At 35.5% G+C, this 27,573-nt stretch overlaps 2 protein-coding genes across 2 annotated transcripts; both read right to left on the reverse strand.

The window, feature by feature from the left end:
* On the reverse strand, positions 2,080-6,622 carry LOC18596385 (protein argonaute 2). Its single transcript, XM_018122609.1, has 3 exons — positions 6,282-6,622; positions 4,719-5,868; positions 2,080-3,910 (listed from the first exon to the last, which is right to left on the reverse strand). The coding sequence occupies exons 1-3, from the start codon at positions 6,583-6,585 to the stop codon at positions 2,458-2,460; spliced, it is 2,907 nt and encodes a 968-aa protein (XP_017978098.1). The 5' UTR covers positions 6,586-6,622; the 3' UTR covers positions 2,080-2,457.
* LOC18596387 (protein argonaute 2) lies at positions 16,977-21,561 on the reverse strand. Its single transcript, XM_007024818.2, has 3 exons — positions 20,970-21,561; positions 19,538-20,708; positions 16,977-18,799 (listed from the first exon to the last, which is right to left on the reverse strand). The coding sequence occupies exons 1-3, from the start codon at positions 21,394-21,396 to the stop codon at positions 17,347-17,349; spliced, it is 3,051 nt and encodes a 1,016-aa protein (XP_007024880.1). The 5' UTR covers positions 21,397-21,561; the 3' UTR covers positions 16,977-17,346.

A 27,573-nucleotide genomic window follows, 5' to 3' on the forward strand; every position in this document is an offset into this window, starting at 1 on the left:
CCATGGTATGTCACAGTTTGTCTGATTCGGCAGAACGGCTAGTGATTCCACCGTCCAGCTGTTTTATTTCAAAACCTTTTGATCCTAAATTCTGCATAGTGTCTCTTCCTCGGTCATCGCACATGGCTACTAGGCAGTCTGGCAGTGGATGTTTGAATTCAACTGATATCACATAAATCCAACAAATCGAGTTTGTGGCGCTGACCTCTAGTGGGAGTAAAAGGGGCAGGTCTTTCCAGTGAATAATACAACGGCAGCAGCAGCAACTACCACAAACCCTGTCTCATCCAATTTTTGGTTCTGAATAACCTCACCCATGTTTTCAGCAACACTGCCAGTCTAATTGGCCCAGCCTCACAGGCCTGACTCCCACAAAAGAATCTCTAAATCTTTCGGTATTAATTTGAACATCAGAATAATGTCTGACCAAAACTCCAAGCCATCCATGTTATGGACCACAGCTGAAATACTTCCAGCAAAACCCCCATAGGTCATTTACAAAAGAAAAGAAAAAGGTTAAAAGAGCACTTGAATGAACAGGTTCCAATTCAAAGTTCTATCACCAATTCCAAGTAGATGAATCTGACGGACCTAACCTCATCTTTTAATAGTCCCAAATTTCTTAAGATATGTAAAAGTTTTTCAACTCTATTATTCTTGAATTCTGCTGGTTAGCTAATACCCGAGACCTCTTCAGCAATGGTAGGCAACCAAAGGTTAAAATTTTCTGCAGTTTGTTTGTTTAAAGGTAAAGGGGACAGATGAGAAAAGAGCTTTTTCAAGGATGTCTCATATAAGGAAAAGATAATCAATGGCACCAAAAGCAGACGGAGTTGACATATGAATTCAAGCTTCAAAAACTTTTGCTGCCAAACACAAACATAACAGCTCAACTTCGTTCATTTTCTAGAAATCATTAACAGCATTCCAACTCCTGGGACAGAAACTTGGATGTGAGGAATTAAAGAGCAAACTCAGAATGAAAAGAAACATAAAATTAGGGTATGGTATTAATCATAAAGTTTATCATTATCAAAACTAATCCCTCAATTTTGATCTCTTGCCTTTTTATAGTATAGATGCAAGATGGGATGTCAGACAGCTTGACATTTTCACCACTGACCTCTGCATATATAGAAAAACAGTGCTGCTGAAACAAAAGTACTATCCAAAACATTATTTAAACAATCCCATTGTATCCTGCAGAAATATATGGACAAATTGAAGAGGTTGGCAACAAATGCATTGACAGAGTGGCAGAAGAGGCATTACCATTGGAACTATGACAGTAGACAGCAGACAACCCCTTTTGCAACAAATTTAAAGGTGAACGAAATGTATACCCTGGTTGTCGAAACATGCTCCGATCCATTTGAGATTAAAATGACTACCACAACATTAATTTTTAACATCTTATCCGAATGAAAGATAATACTAAAACCTTTGCTTATGTCTGGTATTCCTATATTGCTCCATATCCTTTACCCATCCCAAAAAGGAAATTAAATCTTATGACTTGCTGGCCGCAAATAGAAACGATTTCAGGCACCAGCTTGAGCAGCTATATCATTTCTTACCAATTTACCAAGAAATACCAACCAGTTTTAAAATAATTATCTTTTTCTTTCTTTAATTTTTCTATAGATAAAAAAGAATTTTTTTTTTTAGCTGGAAGAGGATGGATTTTATTTTATGTTAAGCTTGAAATTTTATTTAGTACTACTAAATAAATATAATAAAAAAAAATTAGTGTCAAACTCTAATCAACCTAAATCCAAAGCCAACTCAGAATGTTTGGATATCTAGGACTAATTTTTGGCCCAATTATTATTATATTAAACTTCTAAAATTGATATTCAAGTAGTGGTTGAGATGTCAACCAGCAGATCACCTATATTTATGAAATATATAATGCGCCTTTTTAACATGGTTTTGTTCAATAAGATTTCAAAAATTGCTATTGTACAACAAAATAAATTAATAGGATTAAGATATTAATGAGTTCATTGTAGGAATACTTAACAATAAGATAAAGAGGTCCGAAAAGCAGAAGGCAATGAAGTGATCAGCTGATACATCTAATGGAAACAAACCTACTTATTTATTCATATAGAATATAGTATCATGATAGTTTAGACATGGTAACTCAGTCCCCAGGGCAGTGCTAAGCTAAGTGGAGACAAGGAACATGCCCAGACCAGACAAATATTTACATAAGACTTCAAACCAATCACTAGGTTCTGACGTATAATTTTATAGATGAAACACGCTTAAAAATCAAAACATAACGATGGAGTTCCTCTAAAATTCCATGGCCAAGATGAACCATGACAACTGAGAGGATCTGCTGAACGTGACACTTTTTTATAACTGGAAACCAATTAGATTCACGCACAAACTCCTTCACTAGGCTGATTAGGCAAGGAGTTTATCATGGGGCAGTTCTAAGAGGCCTTTTCAGATGAAAAACATTGAATTTTCCAGGTCAGGATGGACCCTGTAGGAGCTCTTATTAAATGCAGCTGCTGATGGTTGTGATGGTGATGCTGGAAGAGATGAAGATGAAGATGATCTTCTCGATGAAGCTTGAGACTTCCTGTCCAATGCATCCTGGTATAGCCGACCTCTATATGCAGCAAGGTCAGCATAGTACACTGGTGGGATCAAGTAGACAGGCTTGGTGCACAGAGCAAATGTGAAGCACATGCTATGTATTAGCTGCTGGATGTGGTCACTGGAAAACCTATGCTCATCCCAGAGGACCTGGTATTGTGTTGACTTGCTTGTCCCAATGCTACCATACTGACTAAAAAGATGGAAATGAAACCCAGAAGGATCAACAACAGTTGAGTCAATAACTGTTCCTGGAGGCACATTGCCAGAGGAACCTCCATCTTCCTTGGTCTCTAGAAAGAAACGAGTGTGGTGTCTTTTCTGGGCTACAATAACTGTGATGGTTGGGAAGTAATTCATTGCTTGAAAGGCTCCCTTGACACCAACTAGCTCCTCATTAAGAACCATATCAAACTGGGTTTCACTAACGCCATCACGAAATATCATGATTTTGGCTGGCTTTACTTTATTTAACGTAACATAAGAGTCAATAAGCTCCAAACACATCTCCCCAAAGTCCTGAATCTTCTCTGACCTTGGATCTTGTGGGCGAATTTTCGCTGCATAGCGATTAGGAACAGGCCAGCTCATAGAAGCTACAACAGCTGCAATTGATGGACTTGTTGAGTTCTTAAAACCAGGATGATTGACATCTGCACCCACAAACATAACATGGCCTTCCCCTTTAAAGTGGAGGAGGGGTTCAATGATCTCCACATTGAGGCCTCCAAGCTTGGCATTAATCTTTAAAGCAAGATTAGCAAGATACTGGTCTTTCGCTTCGTTGGCTCCAGCAGACAGACAACATTGAGTCATTACACCAACTTTTGTCTCAGAAATAAATTTAAGGAAATTGTAACCAGGATGCTGTTTAGACATCACACAAAGAAGAAACTGTAGACGTCCTTTCCCTCTTTCATAAGATAGGCGCTGAATGTGCTCAAGCATCTCCTGAAGAAAATCTTTGTCATTTAAATAGTCCATTCTAGCCATCTGATAATGGAGAGGTTCCCCCATACGGATCCCAAGATTATTGCACCGATTTGTAAGCTTTTGGATGAAGGGTTGGTTTGGTTTAGCAGAGCTGAAATCAAGCACAGCCCAGCGATCAATTTGTTTTCCTTCAAACACACATTTACGAACGAGGTTCCAATGGCATTTCTCATTATCAACTTTTATTTTCATCTTCCTGCCTGCAGGAGCACCAACATTCAACTCAGGTGGACTAAGTACACGACCTGCCACTTTTGTCATGTTCATGCTCACTTCCATTCCAAAATTTTGCACAACTTCTCCACTGCCAAAAGTAAAACGCATTAAGAATTCAGATAAAAACTTGATGAACACAGCCTTCACATCACCATTTTTTATCAATCAGGTATATTCAAAGTCTCAGTTCAGTACAGCAAGGAATATCGTATATAATTAGGCAGCAGAAAAGTGTAAGTTCATATTTCAATCGTAAAATCATCTTTAAATCAGCAAGTTCAAGAGACATGAAGTTTGTATACCATCCAACTAATGTTCAACAAGCTTATGTGATTCACATCAGATTTGTAAGAATATATTCTAATAAGGCCCTAGCAAGGAAGTACTTTTAGTTCCCAAAAGTCACATTCTAAATTGCTAGAGATCTATATTGGCTCTTGCTCCAAATAAGGAGCACATTATGGGGTTTCAATTCCAGGACAGAGATTAAGTCACACAGAAGTAACCTGAATACAGCTGGGATAATATAGCAAATCTAAAATATTGTCAAGATACATCAACAATGGTTAATCAATTCTTTGTAGTCATTCTTAAGTAATTTAAGAATTTGTTCTCTTTTCCACAACATTAAACAAGGTGCACAATAAGTGGGAATTAAGTTCTAAACTAAATATTACTTTTAAAGAAAAGAAAAAAAGAAAGTGCAGGGAAAGAAAATCCAAGTGCACTATAAGTTTAAGTTTTAGCATTAAGCAGTGAGGTAATAGATGGGAATTAGGTTCATCAACTTGTCCCAACTCCCAACTGATATATGAGAAAACCAAGTTATACTTGAATGCAGAAATGAATGATCCACAAATAAATCCAAGTAAAAGTTGAAGTTTATCAATACTTACCAGCAAGGTCCATCTCTAGCCCGCACCATATTACATATTGTTTTCTCTCGAACCTCTGGCAAAGCCAGTGATATATTCTTCAACTTCTTTGCAGCATCTCTATCTAGCAATTCCTTTGGATATTTCTGTCCTTCAGCTAAGACACATAATTCCATGGGCACACAATGACTTCCATTTTTTTTCCCCAATTCCAAGCAGGGAATATTTTTGTACACGATATCCTTCTTATACTTCTCCTTGAAATAATCTACAAGTCTGACTTGTTGGTCGCCTATGGGAAAAGAAATATTTTGTGCATCCTTCGAAGTCAATCCAGCAATCAAATATTTTCTGTTGGTGTCAAGATGAGTTTTACAAACTCTCAACCCCGTCAATTCTGATTCAACTTTATCCTTGAAACTTCCAAACTTGTCTATGTGAAAGCCATCAATCTGCTCGCCCAGGTACTCAATAACAAGCACTGACTTTCGAACTGGCAACACTAAGTAGTCCAGACAAAAGGCTACCTGAGAAGTCAGCTTCAAACTATGTTTAGGTTCTCTAGAGGCAATGATACCATGCCCAAGGTCATCTCCTCGATGAAATTCTATAGGATGGAAACCATGACTGAAGGAGTTCATACTTTCCTTCATTACCAAATCCATCCCTTGTAATATATTACGAGGAGCCAACAAGACTTTCCCACTAAGATAATCATTCAACTGTGAAAGCCTGAGCTCACTCACGAGTTTTAGTGTCACCAGATATGAAGACTCCGAGAGTTGCACAGTAAAATTTCCAGTAGGTAGTACTACTGCACTAAAGATGCTCTTTTTACCATCATAAGCAGTCATTTCCAAAGGAACCTGTATATCCAAAGACATCTGTCTCCTTATCAAATACAAGTCAGACTTTGATAATTTGACTGGATGTCCATTGCCAGGAGCCACCTTCGGCTTAACATCAACATCATAGTGCCATATGATCTTCTTAGGATCAAACTTTACGGCAAAATGATTGGCACGAAGGTTAAGCTTCTTAATAGCATGTGTGCCACCATTATCAGGTCGTTTCACAGGCAGTATTTGCTTTGTTTGTGGACTTGACGACGATGATGAAGGCAGCACCCTCTCTGAAATTTTCAGCGATGCCATTGCAGGAACAACAGGACCTGGAGGTGAAACAGAAAACTAATGTATTATAAGCAGACAACTATTTGGCAGCATTAACAGAATATTTTTTCAAAATAAATATACAAAAACTCAAGCCAGATTTTCCGAAACAGTATGTTATCAATTTTTAATATGGAATGGGAAGAACAGAGCCAGAAACTTTCTTTGTAAATAGAGAGACAACAAACAACTGAAACAAGTTACTATATCTTTATCCTTTTAGTAGAATGAGCTGAGCAAGAAAAAACCAAAAAGAAGTAAATATAAATTACAATTAGCACTATGCTTTATGAGAGTCAGCTTGATTAATCAGTTTATCTCATTAAGAATTCTCGTTTAGAAGATGATCCAAACATAAAAACTCTATTTCACAAACACTAAGGAGGTGACAACTGAAGTCAAAAACTCGTACCAGAAACAACATTTGCAGGAGAAGAAGATATTTGCGTTTCCCTTGACAGAACTTGAGCAAAAGAAGGACCAGCACCCCAAGACGTCCGACCACCTGGGCTAGGAACCACATGAGCATGACCCTGCTGGACTCCACCTTGGATTGGACTCACCGGACCTCGGCTCCGACCCTGGTTAGATCCTCTTCCCTGCTGCTCCTGCGGCTGCTGCTGATGATGACGCTGACCATCTCTGCCTCTGCCTCTTCCTCTTCCTCCAGCAACACCGTACCCACGACCTCTCCCCCTAAACCCACCTCTCTCCATTGCAACAAGAAACAAACCAAAATTGTGAAGATCTCTCTTAAACAACTGAGTAATTTGCGCACTGAAAGGGTAAGACTCACATATATATAGATATGGTGATGAGCAGAACTGATGGTGGGGTCACCTTCTTTTCTACTTTCTTGGTCTACAAGGATTCTACCATCGAGTCCGTACAACGCAACGCGTTAAGCAAAGATGCCAAAAGAAAGGGTAACACGACCAAAAGAAACAAGTTCGTTAGAAGACTTGTTAGAATCTATTCTGGAGTCTTCTTTAAAAATAAAGTAACTTCGAGTCCAAGTCAATGAAGGGATGCTTTTCTCCTTTTGCTGCACATCGAAGAATTGGAGGATTGGTAATTGGAAACTAATTTTTTAAAGAATTTTTTTATGTAAAATATTTTATAAAAAAATTTAATTTTTTTATTATTTAGATAAATTGTTAAAAATATTTTTTATTGTTTATTATATCATCTTGTGAAAAATATTTTTTACCTGAAAATAAAAAAATTTTATAATAATAATTTTCAAAACATTTAATCACATATTATAATAAAAATAAGTTTTAATTTTTTTAAAAAAACTTCATCTTATTATTTTCTTATCATAACACTATAAAATATTAATATTCATCAATTGTGTAAAGCATTCAAAGTTTATATTTATAATTGTTCATTCCGATCATTGAAATATTTTTTGTTATAATTATTAATATAATTTATTAAATTTTTAAATAAAAATATTAATTACATTGAATAATTTCATTAAAAAATATTTTTAATTTTAATATTATTGAGCAATTTAAATATTAATAGTTTTAATTAAAATTTTTTAAAATTAAATATTAATNTTAAAATTTTTAAAAATTAAATTATTAATATATTTTTTTAATATTTTAAGTTAAATATCAATATAAAGCTACCTTATACGACTAAACTTAGTATAAGAGTAATTTTTTTATATTTTTGGAAAATGTCTTAGACCTCTTAAAGATATAAAGACATTTTACACGTAAGACATTTTACGTGATCAATGAAAATTTTTTCTATTGACATGTAGAATGTTTTATATTTGGAATAAATTTTTCATCTTTCAAATAAACATAAGTTCTGAAAACATTTTCAAAAAAATATTTTACGTCACAATAAACCAATCGAAAATTTTTTTCCGTAAATATTTGCTTTACATCCACTTCTAAATTATCATACATTCACACATTAGATTTGCTTTTCATGGATTTCCAGAAGTGAATGACAAATGTATTAGTACTAGATTTTATTTTTCCTCATTATTCGAAATCTATATCTGCCCTCACAATATCTTTTCATTAACAAATCCAAATTCTCTAGGTCTCAACTCTCATAAAATGGCATGTGATTATTTTTTTATTATTAAGTGATACATATTTAATTTTTATTTTTATTCTTTTTTCTCATATTTCCTCTTTTTCTCTCACAGATTATTGGGTTTTTTTTTCCTTTCTTTCTCTCTCACATTTCTTCTTCCTCTTTGTGTTTGGGTTTCCTTGATACTAAATTTGGGTTAATGCCTATGTGCCAGCATGAGCTGTAATTATTAATTTTAGGAATATTTTACGGAGAATATTTTTCTATTTTCTTTTACTTTGCTTATACTCCAAGAAAATTTAGTGTTAGAATACTTCTTTATTTGTTATTTTCTTTTCTTGCACATCAAGTAAGTTTAGGTTTAGTTGGCTATTATAATTAGTTTACTTGCACATCAAGTAGTTTTATATTTAGTTGGTTATTATAAATAGCCTCTTAAGTAGTTCTCTATTTTTTATTAAGCAGTTTAATTTTTTGCTTAGATCTTGTATATATTCTACATAGTATCAGGGTAATTCTAATCCGAAAAAACTCTCTAACTCAAATCTCGTACTCAAAAAATCACCATCACATTTTTTTTCTTTCTTCTATTCATCTGAAATTACATGGCAGAAACCAATTTCATTCCAAGCAATTCCATGGTTCCAACGTACTAGGCAACCTAACACCACCAATTATTGTCCACTGAGACAATTATATGTTTCCTACCAGTATTACACTTAATAAAATAAATTACTCATTATGGTTTTAACTCATGGAGATGCGTATTGACGCTCGCAATAAAGCTGGATATCTCACCGTAAAAGCAAAAAAACCTACACCCAGAGATCCAAATCTTGAAACATGGATTACTAAAGATTACAAAGTGAAAAGTTGGCTTATTGACTCAATGAGTCCATCACTGATGCAACAATTTATTAGTCTTCTTATAGCCAAGGAGATATGGGAAACTGTATCGAAAACCATCTATGATGGATCGGACGAGGCTTGTGTTTATGAATTAAACCAGAGATCTTTCTCTATCAAACAAAATGGCCGACCATCATCAATCAACTATAATGAACTTGTGGTTATTTTTCAAGAAATTGATCACAAGACTATCTCGCAAAAAGGAATAGTTAAAGGTGTAGTCCAATTGCATTCCGCAATGGCTAAGCTTCGAGTCCTTATTTTTCTAAGTGGACTTGATTCTAAATTTAATCAGGTTTGCGGAGAAATCTTACGAAAAGATAAAAAAACGTGATTTAGAAAGCACACATGCATATTTCAGGAGAGAATATCAACACAGACAGATAATGGGAAACTCTCATCCTAATCTTGAGAGCACGGCTATGCTAGGCAACTGAACTCGATAAAGACCATAGTCTAGCTTCTCGAAGAATCGAAGCAATCAATCAATTAGAAAATCTGATATTCTGGTATGTACTCATTGTGGTGAAACACGTCATTCGAAACAACGATGTTATGAAATCATTGGCTATCCTAAGTGGTGAGACTTCACAAAAAAACCTAGAAAGAAGATTGTAGGACAAGCTATGGTGACATCCACGAAAGAAAACCAATTGAAGCTTACGACAAACGTTACAGACAAATCGCAGCCTATAGCAAACATTGTTTACTCAAGTATGGGTGGTAAGGCATCAGTATTCTCTGCAACTTCTAAGAATAATACTTGGATTATTGATATTGGTGCATCTAACCATATGACTAAGGACTTTAGTCAGTTACAATCAGTCTTCCCTTCTTCTCAATCTATTATCTACATAACTAATGGTAGTACATGTCCTGTTATCGAAAAAGGATTTGTCATATTATCCAATACTCTTACATTGGATACAATTCTTATTGTTTCATTCCTTGAATGTAATCATTTTTCTGTTAGCCAAATTACCTCTACTCTTTATTGTACTGTAACTTTTTTATCCTCATTTTGCATTTTTCAGGATATTCTGACTCGGAAGGTTCTTAGTTATGGTGTTAGGCAAGGCAAACTCTACTATTTTGAGTTAACAGAAAGTGCGACACCCAAATTCAACAAGGCGAATCTAACTAGTAGTAAAGACAAGGCTCGGGCAACTATATGGTAATGGCACCGAAGACTGGACATCTTTCTTTCAGTTATCTTAAGAAGTTACATCCACATCTATTTTCAGGTCTGAATGATTTGGATTTCGTTGTGATACTTGTGAACTAGCTAAGAGCCATCGTTTTTCTTATCTACTAAGTTTGAATAAAAGTTTAGAACTTTTTGTGGTTATTCACTCTAATGTTTGAGGTCCTGTAAAAATTCCTTCCATCTTTAAAGCTCGTTACTTTGTTACATTTTTTGATGAATACACTAGAATGACTTAGGTATCATTGCTTCAAAATAAAAGTGATGTATGCACAGCATTTCAAAAATTTGATACTATGGTGGGCACTCAGTACCAAAAGTAAATTCATTCTTTACAAACGGATAATGGTACTAACTATGATGGATCTCTTAACAATTTTTTTAGCCATCATGGAATTCGTCATCAAGCTTCTTGTACCTATAATCCGCAGGAAAATAGATTGACAAAGAGGAAGAATAGACAAATATTAGAAATGGTTTGTGCCTCTCTCTTTGGCATGAACAAGCCTCGATTTTATTAAGGAGAAGTTGTAAAATCTGCTGCCTACCTTATTAACTGAATACTTTCTCAAGTAATAGACTTTCAAACCCCCGAACAAAAAATGTGATCTTTACTTTCAATTCCTTATCTCCTTAATCTTGAACCACGAGTTTTTAGTTTCACTATATATATTCACATTCCCAAAAACTTGTGAAATAAACTTGATCAATGTGCAAAACGATGTGTTTTTGTTGGCTATTCTGATTTTCAAAAAAGGTAAAGGTGCTATGACCCTTAAACCCGTAAAGTACATATAACCTTGGATGTTTCTTTTCGTTAATTAGAACCTTATTATTCGGGGGAAGTCTTTGGACCTTCTCTTCAGGTGGAGAGCTCTAGTGAAGAGAATGTGTTACAACAAGGTGGTGGAGGAGAAAAGTTTATGGAGTTAGAGGAAATGACTGAACATTTTGAGAAAAGTGTTCAACAATGTTGTGATAGTATTCCTGAAATTAATAGTGAGTTAGTTCTTCTTGCAAGTGAATCAAGTGCTTCTGTTATAGAGTCCTCAGAATTGCTCATGCCTACGCCTACACCATTAACAGAAGAATCAACCCATAATGTTCTTCCTTAGGTAATCCCAAATCCCATATCTGATGAGGTAATCTCGAATCCAATATCTGATGAATCCTATGAAATCCCGAATCTCATATTTGATGAGTCCCATGAAACACATGTTCCTATAGAAAGGATTGTTTCTAAATATTCACAAAGATCGAATAAGGGAGTCTCAAAGAAACAATATGAACTTGATCCCATAAATTGTTTGAATTGTATGCACTCACTATTAATCAATTATCCACTGTATCTATTCCTAGTAGTTTAGATGATGCATTAAAAGATCTAAAATGGATCAAGACGATGAAAGAAGCAATGGAAGCTTTGCAAAGGAATGCTACTGGAGAACTGGTTCCCTTACCCGAAGGAAAGAAGACGATTGGATGTAAATGGGTATTTACGCTGAAACTCCAAGCAGATGGCAACATTGACAGATATAAAGCAAGGTTAGTTACAAAAGGGCATATGCAAAGGTATGGGGTGGATTATCGAGAGACTTTTGCACTAGTAACCAAGATCAATACAATTCGCATTCTCATATTTATAACAGCAAATCGAGATTGGCTTTTACAACAATTTAATGTTAAAAATGCTTTCCTCAATGGAAACTTAAAGGAAGAAGTCTACATGGCGTTACCACCAGGAATTGAACACAGTTCTTTGTGTATAAGGAAATTTTGTAAATTGAAAAAGTCATTATATAGGCTGAAATAGTCACCTAGAGCTTGGTTTAGGAGGTTTTCTTCCATAATGAAAGCATTTAGTTACAAGCAAAGTAACTCAGATAATAATATGTTTATAAAACACAAAAAAGGGAAGGTAACGACTTTAATCATATATGTCATTGATATGGTCTTGACGAGAGATGAACCATACGAAATGAAAACATTATAGGAATATTTGGCTGTTAAATTTGAAATGAAAGATTTGGTAACTTAAATATTTCTTAGGGATTGAGGTTGCAAGATCGAAACAAGGGATTTTCCTTTTGCAACGGAAATATGTGCTAAATCTCTTAACAAGAACCGAAATGCTTGCTTACAAACCAACAGATACGCCCATAGAGATGAATCATAAGCTTGGAATTTTTCCAGATCAAGTTCCAACAGATAAGGGTCGTTATCAGCAGTTGGTTGGGAGATTAATTTATTTGTCACATACAAGACTGGATATAGTTTATGCTGTAAATGTCGTAAGTCAATTTATGCATGCACCAAGTGAAAAACATATGAATGCAATATATCGAATCTTAAGATACTTGAAAAGTGCTTTGAGCAAAGGTTTGTTGTTCTCGAAAAATGGTGTTTTTGACATTGAAGTATTTACGAACTCTAATTAGGCAAGTGATCAAACAACCAGAAGATCCACATCTGGTTATTTCACTTTCATAGAAGGTAATCTTGTCACATGGAAAAGCAAGAAGCAGAAGGTTGTGGCAAAATCAAGTGCAAAGGCTAAATTTCGAGGTATGGCTCATGGTGTATGCAAATTATTGTGGATTAGGAGTATTTTCAAAGAGTTGGGAATTGAATATGCAAAACCTATGAATCTTTATCGTGATAATAAGGCAGCCATTGAAATTACACAAAATCATGTACAACATGATTGCACCAAGCATGTTGAAATTGATCGATATTTCATCAAAGAAAACCTCGATCAAAAAATTATACAATTTCCATTTGTTCAGTCTAGAGGTCAGTTAGATGATATTCTCACGAAAACAGTTTCAGGGAAAGTGTTCCATCATATAATTGACAAGTTGGGCATGATTATAATCTATGCTCCAACTTGAGGGGGGTGTCAACATGAGCTGTAATTATTAATTTATGAATATTTTAAAGAGAATATTTTCATATATTTTTTTGCTTTGCTTGTACTCCGAGGAAGTTTAGCGTTGAATACTTCCTTATTTGCTATTTTTTTCTTGCACATCAAATAGGTTTAAATTTAATTGACTATTATAATTACTTTACTTGTACATCAAATAGGTTTAGGTTTAATTGGCTATTATAAATAGCCTCTTATATAGTTCTTTATTTTTTATTAAACAGTTTAATTCTTTGCTTAGATCTTGAATATTTTCTAAACTATGGCATTTAACCCAAACTTTGTAAACAATGGTTACTTCTTTTTGTCATTGAAATGTGATAAGATGAAAATGTTTATGCAACACAAACGTGAATTATGATCACTCAAAGATTGGTGTTGATAATGGGATCCAACCATGTCAGTACATAATATTATTGCAAAATTAACTATCAATGGTACTGCACCAAAACCTTCCATGGTACATGCTCAAACGCTAATGTTAATATGTTTATAAAACAACTCACCATACTGTTTTAATGGAATTACATTAATGATTTGTTTTTCCAGGGCAAAAAGAGTAAATGCATTGAAGGTGAGAGATACTCATCTGTCAAAAAAACCCAAACAAAAAGAGGAAAGAGGATATATGAGAGAAAGAAAGAAGGAAAAAAAATTAAATCAGTAATCCTTTTTGTGAGAGAGAAAAAAAGGAAAAAAAAACCAAATATGCATTTGTCACCACCTTATCTCAGGTCGTGATCGGTACGAGGACCTCACAAAGATAATCCACCAAGCCCAAGTAAGCCTTGTACATCTCAATCATACCTTGTAACCGACATCACAAAACATATTCATAGTGTGCCAACTCATAGTTACATAGCCCTACTGTGGGCAGTTACATCATATCACATAACCGTATATACATACATACAAGACATAGTCAAATGACCAGACAACATATAAAATCCATCTTTTTAAACTATCAGTGGAGTGACTCAAGTTTACGGAAGATCCTATTGAACGTCATGGTCATTTTACCTACCAAAAAAGTACACGTATCCCTCATACATCTAAGACTCAAAGTGTTCCGTATCTATTAAACATGAGTTTAAAAGAGTTAGGGATATGGAGGGGAACAAGCAGCTGCTAGGAATAAGCTTTAAAAGAAATGTTCAATTTACTTGAATTCATGCACTTTTTCCTAAGCAAAAATCAAAATGCATTCAAGTTTCTACCCATTAAAACGTTACATTTCATCATTTCCATCAGCATATAATAATGCAAACATGAGCTCTCCTTCTTGGGTGGTACTACTCCACCCCACCAAGACAATGCATATATGAGTGCTTCGACCTTGATTATCTCAAGTGGTTTTACTCCGTCCCACCTCCGACCCCTATCTACGGTGGTTTTCCTCTACCTCATCAAGGCCATGTTGTTCATCATTAAACGTGAAAATCATATAATTCATTTATTTATATCATATCAATACATACACACATAACACTCATCCATCCATAACTATCATTTGTAGCTCAATACATATGCTTAAAGGCATACATAGATCTCAACCTATCATAGGGCTCATACAACATTAAAGAAACATAGCTTGTTCCCATGTATTTATTTTTTGTAAGAACATTCACTATTCAACGGACTTAAATCTCATTTCATATATTTTCAAAACCATTTGAATGCAATATCCACTCGCTTGTCAATTTACTTATACTATAACTCAACTAGCATCGTGGATCAAACCTTTATCCACAATACTCGATACTCCAAAGGTAGTTTAGCATTAAGCCAATGCACAAAATCAGTTAATGCACTTAATTCTTCATCATTTTCCCGACTAAGAAAATTTCTGCTTAAGGTTTTGCAAACCATTTCTACCATGATTTCTATGTAGCTTACTTGAACACCCTTGTTTTCATGCTTTTCCGCTACCTTGATTAGCAAATGTCCAGCTTATGTAGCTATACTTAGCTATTCACATTCAAATCTAGTAGTTCGTTAGTGTGCCATTAAGTAATGCTTACCTTAACTTAATTCCCCCCTTTTTCAGCTCACTTCTTCACTTGGGAGGCTTCCGTCAATAATCCAGCACATCTATGAATCTGTCATTGTCTAAATCCTTAGAATTTTGCTAGTACATTTAACTTACTTTAGAATTGAGCTATATTATAGCAACTAACCTTTATTCCAACTCACTACTAGCTTAGAAATCCTTTGAAAGACTTCATTCCATTGAATTTCAGCTAAACCCTTGATTGAACATTTTCCAGAACTTCAAAACCTCTCCTATGGTAGCAACCACCTTCTTCCTTGATAGGGTATGAAAATCACTCTAATCGGTTTCGTTTTCGCTCAAATTCATTTGGGAACTAGTTTGCAATGATTTCTGGAAGTTTTAGAGGGAAATGCTCTCAATTAGTTCAGGTTTCGTTCTAACCTGTTAATGGGCGTTCAAACCAATGCCTACTTATAAGTTTTTGTTAAATTCACTCTAGGTATCGAGACTACTTCTCTAGGTCTCGAGACTTTAATGTCTTTCCAAGCTCAAACAGTGAGCCTTCCTCTATGTATCGAGACTACTTCTCTTGGTCTCGAGAACTGCACCCAATTCTGCCAATTTCCAGTGGCAAATGCTCAATGTATCGGGACCTCTCTTTGGGGTCTCGAAACCTCATGTCCCCTTGGCCAATTTCCAGAACACTATGGCCTATGTATCAAGACTCCTTTGCCCTTGTCTCGAGACATGTTCCAAACTTTTAAGTTTTCATATTTCAAACACTTGAGCCTTTACATACCCCAACTTATTTCATTTCCCAAGTCTCCCAAAGGCAATTTCACTTAGCCAATCACAATGAACCATCAAATATACATCAACATAACAATTCTCTAGTTAAGCTTCTAGGCATTCCATTCACTAACTCAACCAAATTTTCTAATATAGGCTATTATCTTCTACCATGTATACATACATTAAACATATCTCTGCATTTACACCTATAAGCAGGTATGCAATCGTTAAACATGCCTCTAATTTATTGATTCTTGTCAAAATAAAATCACATTCTTGGTCAGACGCCTAGACATTCAATTCATCAAACAAACCACATAATACATGCTTATATACTCACTCTCAAAACAGTTAGATCATCATGGCACGTCTCCAATCTCATCAATATACACATCATGGCAGGATCAAGGTTCTTACTATGTCCACATGCACAATAAGATCAAACATGAAACTCTTCTTTAAATAATAAGATTTAAGCGCTGCCTTTACCAACATCATTTTAGTTTCTTGTTGTTTGCATTCCTCCATATCATATCCTACTAACCAATCAACATTGTATAGCTCAGCCTAGCTTACCTAAACATACATATTCTCATTTAATCATTTAATCTTAGCCATCACGGCATTAAACATACTTGTACTTTACAAGTTCATGTCACAGTTCTTTTGCATCCATTCATGTGCACAGACTGCATCAAACTATATATTCATAGAAATTCACATGCTTAGGTCACAGTTATACGTTGATGATTCGTAGCATGTACACATAGCTAACATAACTCATCAATCATATGCACGTCATTTGGCCTATCTCTCTAGGCAAACATAGTTTTATACTATAGCTGCTTTACTTAGATCAGGGCGTTACACTATTAATTAATAATAAAAAACTAAACACATGATACTTTGGGAGAGTTGGAACACAAAGTGAGGTAGGAAACGGGGCAGAGGATTTGAATTCTTTATCAACTTCCCCTGTAAACAAACCACCCTCTTTTCTATTCTTTCTTTCTTTTTGGGTCAATCTTCTTTTCCTGAAATATATCCGAGTAACTGTAAATTATGCCTTTAGTGGCAGTGGGAGTAACGAAAAGAAAAAGAAAATTTTTTGATCCACTGATGAAGCTAATCACTGGATGAATTATTTTGGACATCCTTTTTCCAACATGGCAAGGTGCATGAATAAATGTACTAAGCAGTTCAGGAAAGAAACACAACAATAGGAAACAAATAAAGGTGTAAACCATTTCTGAGAAACAAAGTCCATAATTCATTCAAATGCAACCACAAAAACATGCAAACCCTTCTTCATGGTGCTCTTTGCCCCAGTCAAGTTGCTTTGGAGAAAAGAAGCACAATTACAACAACCAAATGCATGAAAAACCAAGTCCACAAGGAAATTCCAGAAAGATATAAAAAAGAAACCACAAAAACAAATGAGGAAAATACTACAAGTCTTCAAACCCATTAGATTCACGCACAAACCCCTTTACTAGGTGTTTAGGAAAGGAGTAAACCTGCGTTCAGGGCATTTTTTTCAAACAGTGGCCGTCTTCATCCACATTGTCAAAGGGAATTTGGCCATTCTTCAGTCAAACAAAAAACATTATGTTTTCCAGGTCAGCATGCAGCCTGAACGAACCATCGAATGAAGCTGCAGATGACAGTGACAATGATGCCAATGATGAAGATGAGGGCAGAGTTGAAATGGGAGAGTGTCTTTCCATCATTGCCTGATGGTAGAGCCGTCCCCTATAAGCAACAAGGTCAGCATAGTACACAGGTGGGACCAGAGATACAGGTTTCGTGCACCTTGCAAAGGTAAAGCACATGTTGTAAATAAGCTTCTGCAACTGGTCAGAAGAGAAACCATGCTCATCCCACAAGACATGGTAGTGTGTTGGCTTGCTAGTACCAAGGCTTCCATAGTGACTACAAAGATAAAAGTCAAACTCAAAACGGTGCACAATGTCAGTGTCCACAACTGTGCCTGGAGAGATATTACCAGTGGGACCCCTGTCTCTCTGTGGAAAGAAACGAGTTTGGTGCCGCTTCTGTGCGACAATGAGGGTGATAGTAGGAAAGTACTTCATTTTCTGGAAAGCACTCTTAAGATCTACTAACTCTTCATTGAGAACCATATCAAACTGACCCTCACTAACCCCATCACGGAAGAGCACAATTTTTTCTGGTTTGACCTTATTTACCCGTTCATAAGATTCAACAAGCTCCACACACATTTCCCCAAACTGTAGGATTTGTTCTTTGCGATGGTGCTGGGGACGAACCCTTGCTGCGTAACGATTAGCCTCAGGCCAATTTACTGTGGCTACTACAGCTGCTATTGATGGGCTAGTTCTATTATGAGAGCCAGGATGATTAACATCTGCTCCCACAAACATAACATGGTCTTCACCCTGGAAGTGCGGCAGCCGGTCATTCAGCTCCACATTGCTGCCCCCAAGCTTGGCATTGATTTTCAGGGCAAGGTTAGCTAAGTACTGGTCCTTCCCTTTGTTTGCTTCGATGGACAGACAACACTGAGTCACCACACCAATTTTAGTCTCAGAGATCCACTTGAGATACTTGTAGCCATCATCCTTCCTTGACATCACACAAAGTAGAAATTGTAAACTTCCTCTCCCAAGCTTATGAGCTTGACTAGTAACTTTTTCAAGCAGTTGACGAAGTTCATTATCATTCGAAAATGTTTGCATTCCAGTGGCTTCATGTAAGAGAGGTTCCTCCATTCTCATCCCAAGACTTGTACACCTAGCTCTCAGCTTTGAAATAAATGAACCATAATTCAGTCTGAATTTATCAGCAACACTGAAGTCAATCACAGCCCAGCGCTCAATTGCTTTGCCTTCCACAACAGCCTTTCCAACCAGGTTCCACTGGCATTTGTCTTTGTCAACTGTTATCTTCATCAATTTGCCAGTATTAGGAGCAGCCAGTTTCAAAACTGGAGGCCCAATGACACGTCCTAGCACTGATGTCATCTCCGTATTGACTTCAATTCCAAAATTTTGGATAATGTTTCCACTGCCGTTAAGAAATATATAAGTTTTTAAGAAGATTCAAGATTGCAAAACCAGATTCACATTATAGGTGACCATTCCAGTTGATTAGGATTGTGGTCTTAGAATAGGATGATATATGCAGCTTTTGGATAGCAATAACATAGTATAGTGCCTTCATTTATATCCAGGAATCATAAAACCAAAGTAATAATCTTAAGCACGAAAATTAGCAAAACTCATACATTTACGGTCATTTAAACAGCACTTTGGTTTCTATAAAGCGCCCAAAAAGTGACAAAAGCTCATTCATTCATGCCAGAGAATGCACCTTTCATCAAGTGAATAAGCAAAAGTTGTTGATCCAGGCACCTATGCAAGAAGGAAAGTTGCAACAGTGGCTAACTACTAGTATCAACTATCATGGCATGAAGTTTGTGACTAAATGTAAGGCTAGCTAAACTGGCTTTAAAGCATGTAAAACAATTACATCATCACAACGTCTAATCATCTAAAACTTATATACTGGATGGTGACGCAAAAGGTAATTACATTGGATATAAAGGAAACAGAGTAAAATGTGCCCCATTGCTCAAAAGTAGAAGAATTCTCATCAAATGTTATGTAGCAACAAATTCATTACTTGTGAGAATAATAGTGGAGACAACAAAGGAAAAAATGTTTTGTCAAATGAAAGCAACAAAACAGACAACTTGTCAAAGCAAACAGAGAAATAAAAGGCTCAATTGTCGTGTATACATACCCACAAGGTCCATCCTCGGATCGAACCATGCAACAGATCTTGCTCCGTCTTTCCTGAGGCTTTGCCAGTGATATGTCCTTCAACAATAAGGCAGCATGTCGATCCAAATCCTCCTTTGGATAGACCTGCCCCTCAGCTAAGACACAAAACTCCATTGGGACATAGTTTATCCGATTGTGCTTGCTCAGATCTAGACAAGGAATATCCAAGTGGGTGATATTCTTATTGTATTTCTCCAAGAAATAATCAACAAGCCTAATGCGCCTTTGTGGAGCATTGGCATCTGGAAATGTAATATCGCGAGTTTTGTAACTCGTCAACCCAACTATAGCATATTTTTGTTTGGTACGTCGATGGGTTACATTAACTTCCAATTTTCTCAACACATTCTCAACCATTCTCCTATACCGTCCAAAAGCATTCACATTAAAACCAGGAAAGTGCTCTACTAGAAATTCTATAACTGGCATTTTCTTATGTAATGCTAAAACAGAATAGTCCAGGCAAAGCGCTAGACCTTGAAAAGTGGGCTTGAGGCTATGTTGGATTCCTCTGGATGCTATGATGCCCCGTCCAAGATCATCTTCTGGACAAGATTCAGTAGGATGGAAGCTCCGGCCGGTATAAATCATACGCATAACTGGATTCTCCTTCATAACCACATCCATCCCCTGTAATATGTCACGAGGTATCGAGATGTTGCCCATGGTCAAGTAATCCTTCAACTTGCGAAGCTTGAGCTCGTTCACAAGCTTTAGAGAAACAATGAATTTACGAGACTTCATGTCTTCTCCCTCAGATAAGTCCACCTCAAATTGTCCTTCGGGTAACTGAACAGCACTAAATATATTCTTTTCACCATCATATGCAGTCATGGTCAATGGCAATTCAGAATCATTATCAGTGAATAGCTTTTTCCGGATCATAGGCAGTAGCATCTTTGATAGTTTCACAGGGCGACCATGCCTTGGAGACTCCTGTGGCCTGACATCAACATCATAGTGCCTTATCACCCTCTCAGGATTGAAATTGACCCGAAAATGATTGACATCAAGCCTAACAGTTGCAACAGCTACTCCTCCACCTTTATCAGGTCGCATAATTGGGACATATCTATTCCTATTCTCTGGAGGAGATGATGTAGAAGGCAAATGTTCCGGCGCAGCAGAATCTGTAACGGAAAAAGGGCAAAATTTTTCTCAAAAATATATCTCAAATCCAAACACCAGTAACAAATCAAGATCAAGCCTAAAGTCTAAGCACATTTTACCACAGAACTTTAGCTAATGAATGCAAAATGACTCTTTTGATCTTTTCCTTAGTAAGGCAGAAACAAAACTTTGCTATCTCAAAATAGATTGTCCAACTTCATCAACATCATAATAAACTTTTGCCCCATAGTTAACAAAGTCAAAACAAAAAAGATTTATACCAGGAACAGGTTGCACAGGACGAGAAGGCAATGCCGGCTCGTGAATTTGAGGCCGTGCTGGTGGAGCAGCACCACGCCCCCATGGGCTCCTCCACGGCCCGCCGCCACTGTGACCGCGCCCGGCTGATTCCATCACATGACTAGAACTCGGTCTCTCCAGTTGAGGCCGAGGGACCCACGCTCCCCTTCCTCCACTACCACCAGGACCACCAGTGTAACCACCTCTTGTGAGACCCTGTCCGGTACCTTGATTAGGACCCCCTTGAGTAGTAGTTGGATTCCAATGGACCCCACCTTGTTCTAAAACAGTGTGATACGGAGGCTGATGACCTCCGCCGCCGCCATCTCTTCCTCTACCTCTTCCACCACCTCGGTAACCACCTCTTCCACCGGTTCCTCGTCCCCTATAACCACGGCCTCTCTCCATTGGACTCGGGAGCACAACTCGGGGGAATTCGAACTCGGTCTTTACTCACTCAATAACCACCAGCTCATACAACCAAAAATTAAATTAAAGGAGAACAAAAGTTGGCAACAGTCCCTTAGTAAACAGGGCAGGAAAGAATGAGAATCGCTGGTTTTAAAAGGGCAGGAGAGAGAAAAATACGAAATAAGCCTCTCACGCGCGTTTAGTCGTTTGGTAAAGGATTAGGTGGAAAATTAAAATAATTAGTACATGCTTAGCTTAAACTACGGGTTTAAGATAATAATGATAATTAATGACTAAGAAAGACGAAGGGAAACTGAGCGTGGAATCTGAAAAACATTCCAGAAAGTTCGATGGGTTCGAGGAAGGTGGGGCTTTGGAGAAGTTGGACTTGTGGGGAAAGTGTGAGGAAAGGGCGGAGGATTTCATGCCTTATTTCCTTGAATATATAACATCAGGCAAATTATTAAAGCATTTTTGCACAAATAATCAACTTTGAAAATAAACACCTAAATAAGACTTATCTTTGTGACAAGTACTACCTTTTTTAAGCCATTTTAATAACATAATTCAAATTTAGTTAATAATTATTATCTCATTTTCAGAGAATTACTAAATAATATTCACATCTATTATGAGCATTAATTTATGATTTAAATTGTGCCATGTCAACATTTCACCTCAAAATTATAACCTAATTAATGAATATAAGAGTTAATGCATTTCGAAATTGCAAAAGTTAATAATTAGTAATGGGAAGAGAGTATTTCATTTTTTATGTATTTATTTTATATTAAATGATAAAATTTGAATTTAATTTTTATTATATGAATATATATATATATTATATATATTATATATATGTACGCGTACGGTCCAATACATACACAAATTGCACATTATTTTCAAAGTTGGGGGAAGGTAAAGTTTCTTCTTTTTTTCTGTTGGATCTACGTGCTTGTTTGCAGTACTAATTGCAACCTTCCTTCCTTTTGCCATTAGAGTACTTAGAAACATATTAATCGCAAAAAAATAAAAAAAAATACAATTGCAAATGAAATAATGGTTACCCTAAACAAAAGAGGAGTTCGTTAAAGAGCATGAAATTGTACGATAGAATAATATCTAAAAGGATATATGAATTATTTTAAAAAATTTAATTAAGTTGTTATTTTTTTATTTTAAGTCAAATAAATTTTAATGATTAAAAGTTGACAAATTATTGTTAATCAAAACATCATTTATCTTTTTATATCATATGATGATATTAATATGACATATTGACATATCATATTGAATAAAATCATGAAATTTTGATGTAACATGATGACATTATCACATTTTTTACTCTCCACGTTAACAACACATCAGTATAAAATGATAAGTGTCATTTTAACTATGACAAATAATTAATCGTGAATTATAAGAAATTATTCGATAAAAATAAAAATATAAAAACTTAATTAAACATAATAAAAAAACAATCACTTATTTAAATTTTTTTAAATATTATACTTTAAATTAACCTATACTATACTATCGTCATCTTCGTTTCCATTTTTTTCTTTTTCCTAAGGCAACTTTTGTGTGCCATATATTTTTATTGGTTAGTACTAGTGCAAGTCCCATTCAAATGCATGCTCGTAATGGAACTTGAGAGTCGAAATTAAAGGGCGGCAAACACATGGCCTACTTTAGGTGAAATAGGAAAGTTCATTGTATTTCAATTATAACTATTGGCTTCTGTGAAGAAAAGTCTTGGTGCTTTTCCTTTCGTATGAAGTCCCATGGCCTGTTTATGATGGAGCCTGGAAAGAGGCAGATAATCAAAGATTCAGAAAATAAATTTAGTACGTCATTATTGACTCCATTTTTTTGTAAGGTTTTCCGTTGATATAAGTGGTTTGGGATTCTAAATCTATTTTAATGTAATCTAATGTTCAAAAAAATATATAGAATAATACCTAAATTTTTTTTGAATTATTAATTAATAGTTAGTTAACTATATTAATTAAAACATCACTTATCATTTTATGTCACATGATGTTGATATAACATGTTGGATGATGATTTAAGATGATAATATGGTATCGTGTCAATTTTTATTTTTTATGTCAGTATCATATAGATATAAAATGACAAATTCATTTCGATAATGATAATTAGTCATTTATTAATCATACGACATGTTTAACTAAACATAAAAATACAAAATTCTGATTAAACGTAATAAAAAATAAAATTTTATTTAAATTTTTTAATTAATATGAAATTTTTAAAAAATATTATGTGGAATAAATTTTAACCTCTATCTTGATTTGAGGTTAAAATAATTTACCTATACAAAGATTTGTCTACTAAAAAGGACAATGAATTAATGCAATGTAGGAACATTTTCGAGTCAATCAGTCTAATTTCTATGCGTTGACAAATTAAGAGAAGAGTGTCATGCATGTACTATCAAGTTTTAAATTTGAGATTGCCTTTAGATTTTGTACATAATTCTATTCTACCATGAATGAATTTCATGATAAGACTTACCTGCCAAGGAAAAAGGTCCACAGTTTCTCTTCTCATCTGCCCGCTAGCAAGTCTTAATGATGCTGTCAGCTAATTAAGAGATGATTAATAATAGTCAATAGTAATCGTTTTGTCCCAATAAACAATTCTATATTTCTTGGTGCTTCTTCATTTTCCAGGTTTGGTAAGAGATTCCTAATTAAGAACGGCAAGTTTCTTTCTTTTTTAATTAATTCACTTCACCATTATCATATTCAAACTCAAATTAAGTTGACATATCCTAAATTTTTTAGAAAAATTCAAAGAAATTCCTAATGTTATATTCAATCAAATTATTATACTTTTATTTTTATTATATTTAATTTCATTACATCAGTATATTATTGTTAATCAAATTATCATTTATTATTTTATATTATATTGTACTAATTTGAAATGCTAACATATTATAATAAACAATAAAATGATATACCTATATGATTGATATATATATATCATTACGTAATACTTTTACACTGCATATTAATGTTAAGTCAGTATTTTTAAAATACAAAATGATAAATGATTTTTTTATTAATAATAAATTAATTATAAAAATTTATTTTATAAAAAAAAAATCAGTGAGGACTATATGAATGCAATGTGTCAAATATGTAGAAGCAAATCATTCATCAGATCATTCATCTGAAGAACAAAGTAACAGCACTGCCATTACAGTTCATATGTGCTGAAAATCAGCCCCAAATCATCTCTATAGATAGCTTATAAATCAGTAAAAAATCATGTACAGACAAGCCCAAAATAATAGCCTATAAATCAGCACAAAATCATGTACAGACAATTGTTCTAATTTAGCGCAAATTATCTCTGTAACGTTGAAAGCTTTTCATACAAACAATTCTTGTATTCTATAAAAGCAGAGGCTTTATCTGCTCTAGAAATTAAGAGAAAAAGAACAAGCAAATTCATCTACACTTTTTACATTCTTCTTTATTTTTCTGCACTTCCTGTCTTCTCCCCTTTGAGTTTTTCTTCAAAATATTGGGTGTTAATGGGGAGCATTGGGATGGAATGTATCTGGACATGCCATCAATTAGCGGAGCATCAAAACGACAAATTTTCAGCTATGTGAAAGATAGAGTGATGAAGAGAGTTTTTAATTGGGAGAACAAGCTATTGTCGGTAGCTGGCAGAGAAAAAATGATCAAATCTGTGGCCCAAGCCGTGCCCACTTACGCTATGAGTTGTTTTAAACTCCAGGATTCGATTTGTAAAGAGATTGATTCTGGTATTGCTCACTTTTGGTGGGGTGGAAATGATAGAGATCAGAAGATACACTGGAAAAGCTGGAGATCAACGTGCGCTTCAAAGCACTATGGTGGAATGGGATTTCGAGACACTAGAAGCTATAATTTAGCAATGCTGGCTAAACAGGAGTGGCGGCTGCAGTTGAAGGAACCTACCCTAGCTTACAAAGTGTTAAAAGCGAGATATTTTCCTAAAGGAGAGTTTATGGAATTAATGTTCGTGACAGTTGAGGACTGGTTCAGGGAAATACAGAACAGGGTTACTAAAGATGAATTGGAAGACGTAGTAGGTATTATGTGGGCGTTATGGAAAGCCAGAAACCTGCTCATATTTAAAAACCAGCATTTGGATCCGTTGGCTGTCATCAATTTGGGGCAGGGCATGGTGCTATAGTATAAGAAAGCCAATAGAGAAGACATAAGAAGGGTCGATGCAGGGATCCAAAAGCATACAAGATGGAAATGTCCTAGTGACGGGAAACTTAACACTGTGCTACAGTCTTCAAGACAGATGGGGCTCAGCAGCTAGGAGTAGGATTTATCGTTAGAGGACCAACGGGTGAGATGCGATTAGCTGGTGTCAAAAGGCTTCGGTCTGGTTTGTGTGCAGATGAAGCTGAGTTATTAGCTTTAACCTGGTCTGTACAGTGCTGCATTGAAGAAAATATAGAGCTGGATGAAGTCGAGATTGACAACCAGACAGTGGTTGGATGGGTTAATCACAAGAAATATAGTGGAGCTCTAGGAAATATTGTGGAGGACTGTGTAATGGCTTTGGAGGAAATAAGTTGCGGGCCTTTGGAATATTGCCCAAGAGAGTGTAATGCATCGGCTCATATTATAGCGCAGGTTGCAAAGGGCTTGGATGCAGAACAGCTGTTCTGGAAGGATACAATGGAGATGCCAGACCAAGTCAAATATGTCATCTGGAGGGACATTAATATGCCCAGCTAACTGGTATGGGGCCTATGAGAAAAGGGATATATACATGATAAGCAAAGGCACTCTTTTTCCCTTTTTATCCCCAGGAGTTTTTCCATGGAAAGGTTTTTTAACGAGGCCTTTCTTACATGTATATGGTGATTCAATGTTATTGAGACTGATTATAGTGTCTATCTGTTATGAGCTCTCATTGTAATTCTTATGATGAATTAATGAAATGCATCATTCATTTCAAAAAAAAAAATACAAAGACTTAATGAAAAATAATAAACAAATTATTTAAATGTTTTTAAATAGTTTTAAGAATTTTTAAAAATATTATGTCAATTACATCCAATCATTCATTAAAAAAAGAAAAAAAATTAATTAAGAGTTATAGAACTTAGGAACACATAGAATAAAATGGATAAATAGTTGAAGTATTATCTTAGAAGTCAAAACACCACTCTTTCAATTGGAGGCACAAAAAGCATAAACTGTTCATCAAGCTTACAGACTATAGATCCATTACAAACTTAAAAGTAGCATGATTCAATTAACAAAAGCTGAAAGTACATACATAATCAAATAGACATACTACTTTTTTTTTTCTTCATTTCTCATTTTTGCTTTGGAATGGTAACCTATACATCCTGCTTGTTTCGATTAGTGTCCAACACAAACAAAATTCCTCTTTGAAATCACCAAAACCCAAAGTTTTGGCGGCAAGAGAATTGCAGACGAGGACTTCTAAGTTATGATCTGATCCCCAGGCTGCACAGACGAAACCCAGTATAGAGCTTAAATAGTAGAAATTCTGAAGCATTAGATTCACGCACAAACTGTCTCTGACACATTAGATTCACGCACAAACTCTTGAGCGTGCTTGGTTTGGCTTGGCTTTCTTGGTCAGCCCCGGATCTGCAGATTTCATACTTGGAAAAGTATTACTACACCCAGACACAAAAAAAGAGTATTAGATCAATTGATCAGGCATTCAATCTTTCTTGACGAAGTGCCGGCAAATCCCGTGCCAGCTTTCTTGATTATAGCTCCAGTTCGGAGCTATAACTGGTCCGTAAGACAAGAGCTGAGAGCCCCATGGCTCCAAGCTTTTCCTCTTGTCTTACAACTCTTTGCTAGCAGCGATGGTCTTATTATAAAGTGATAAAGATACATAGATGCTGAGACGAAAGTGACCAATCACATGGAAGTGTCGGTGGAATTATAGGGGTGGCTAAGAGGAGTACAAAGCACGCTTGGACAAGTGCCAGGCAGCCGTAGTAAGTTAGTGATTGCAATCTTTTACCAGGAGAGTAAAAATGTACTATTGAGTTTATCTCATGTTCCTCACAGATAAAAATATTTATGAAAATATTACAGTATTTTTCAGTATCTAATATAATTATCAGGAACAAAACGATACGAA

The sequence above is a fragment of the Theobroma cacao genome, chromosome 6, assembly GCF_000208745.1.
Source record: "Theobroma cacao cultivar B97-61/B2 chromosome 6, Criollo_cocoa_genome_V2, whole genome shotgun sequence".
In the NCBI taxonomy this organism is placed as follows: Eukaryota; Viridiplantae; Streptophyta; class Magnoliopsida; order Malvales; family Malvaceae; genus Theobroma; species Theobroma cacao.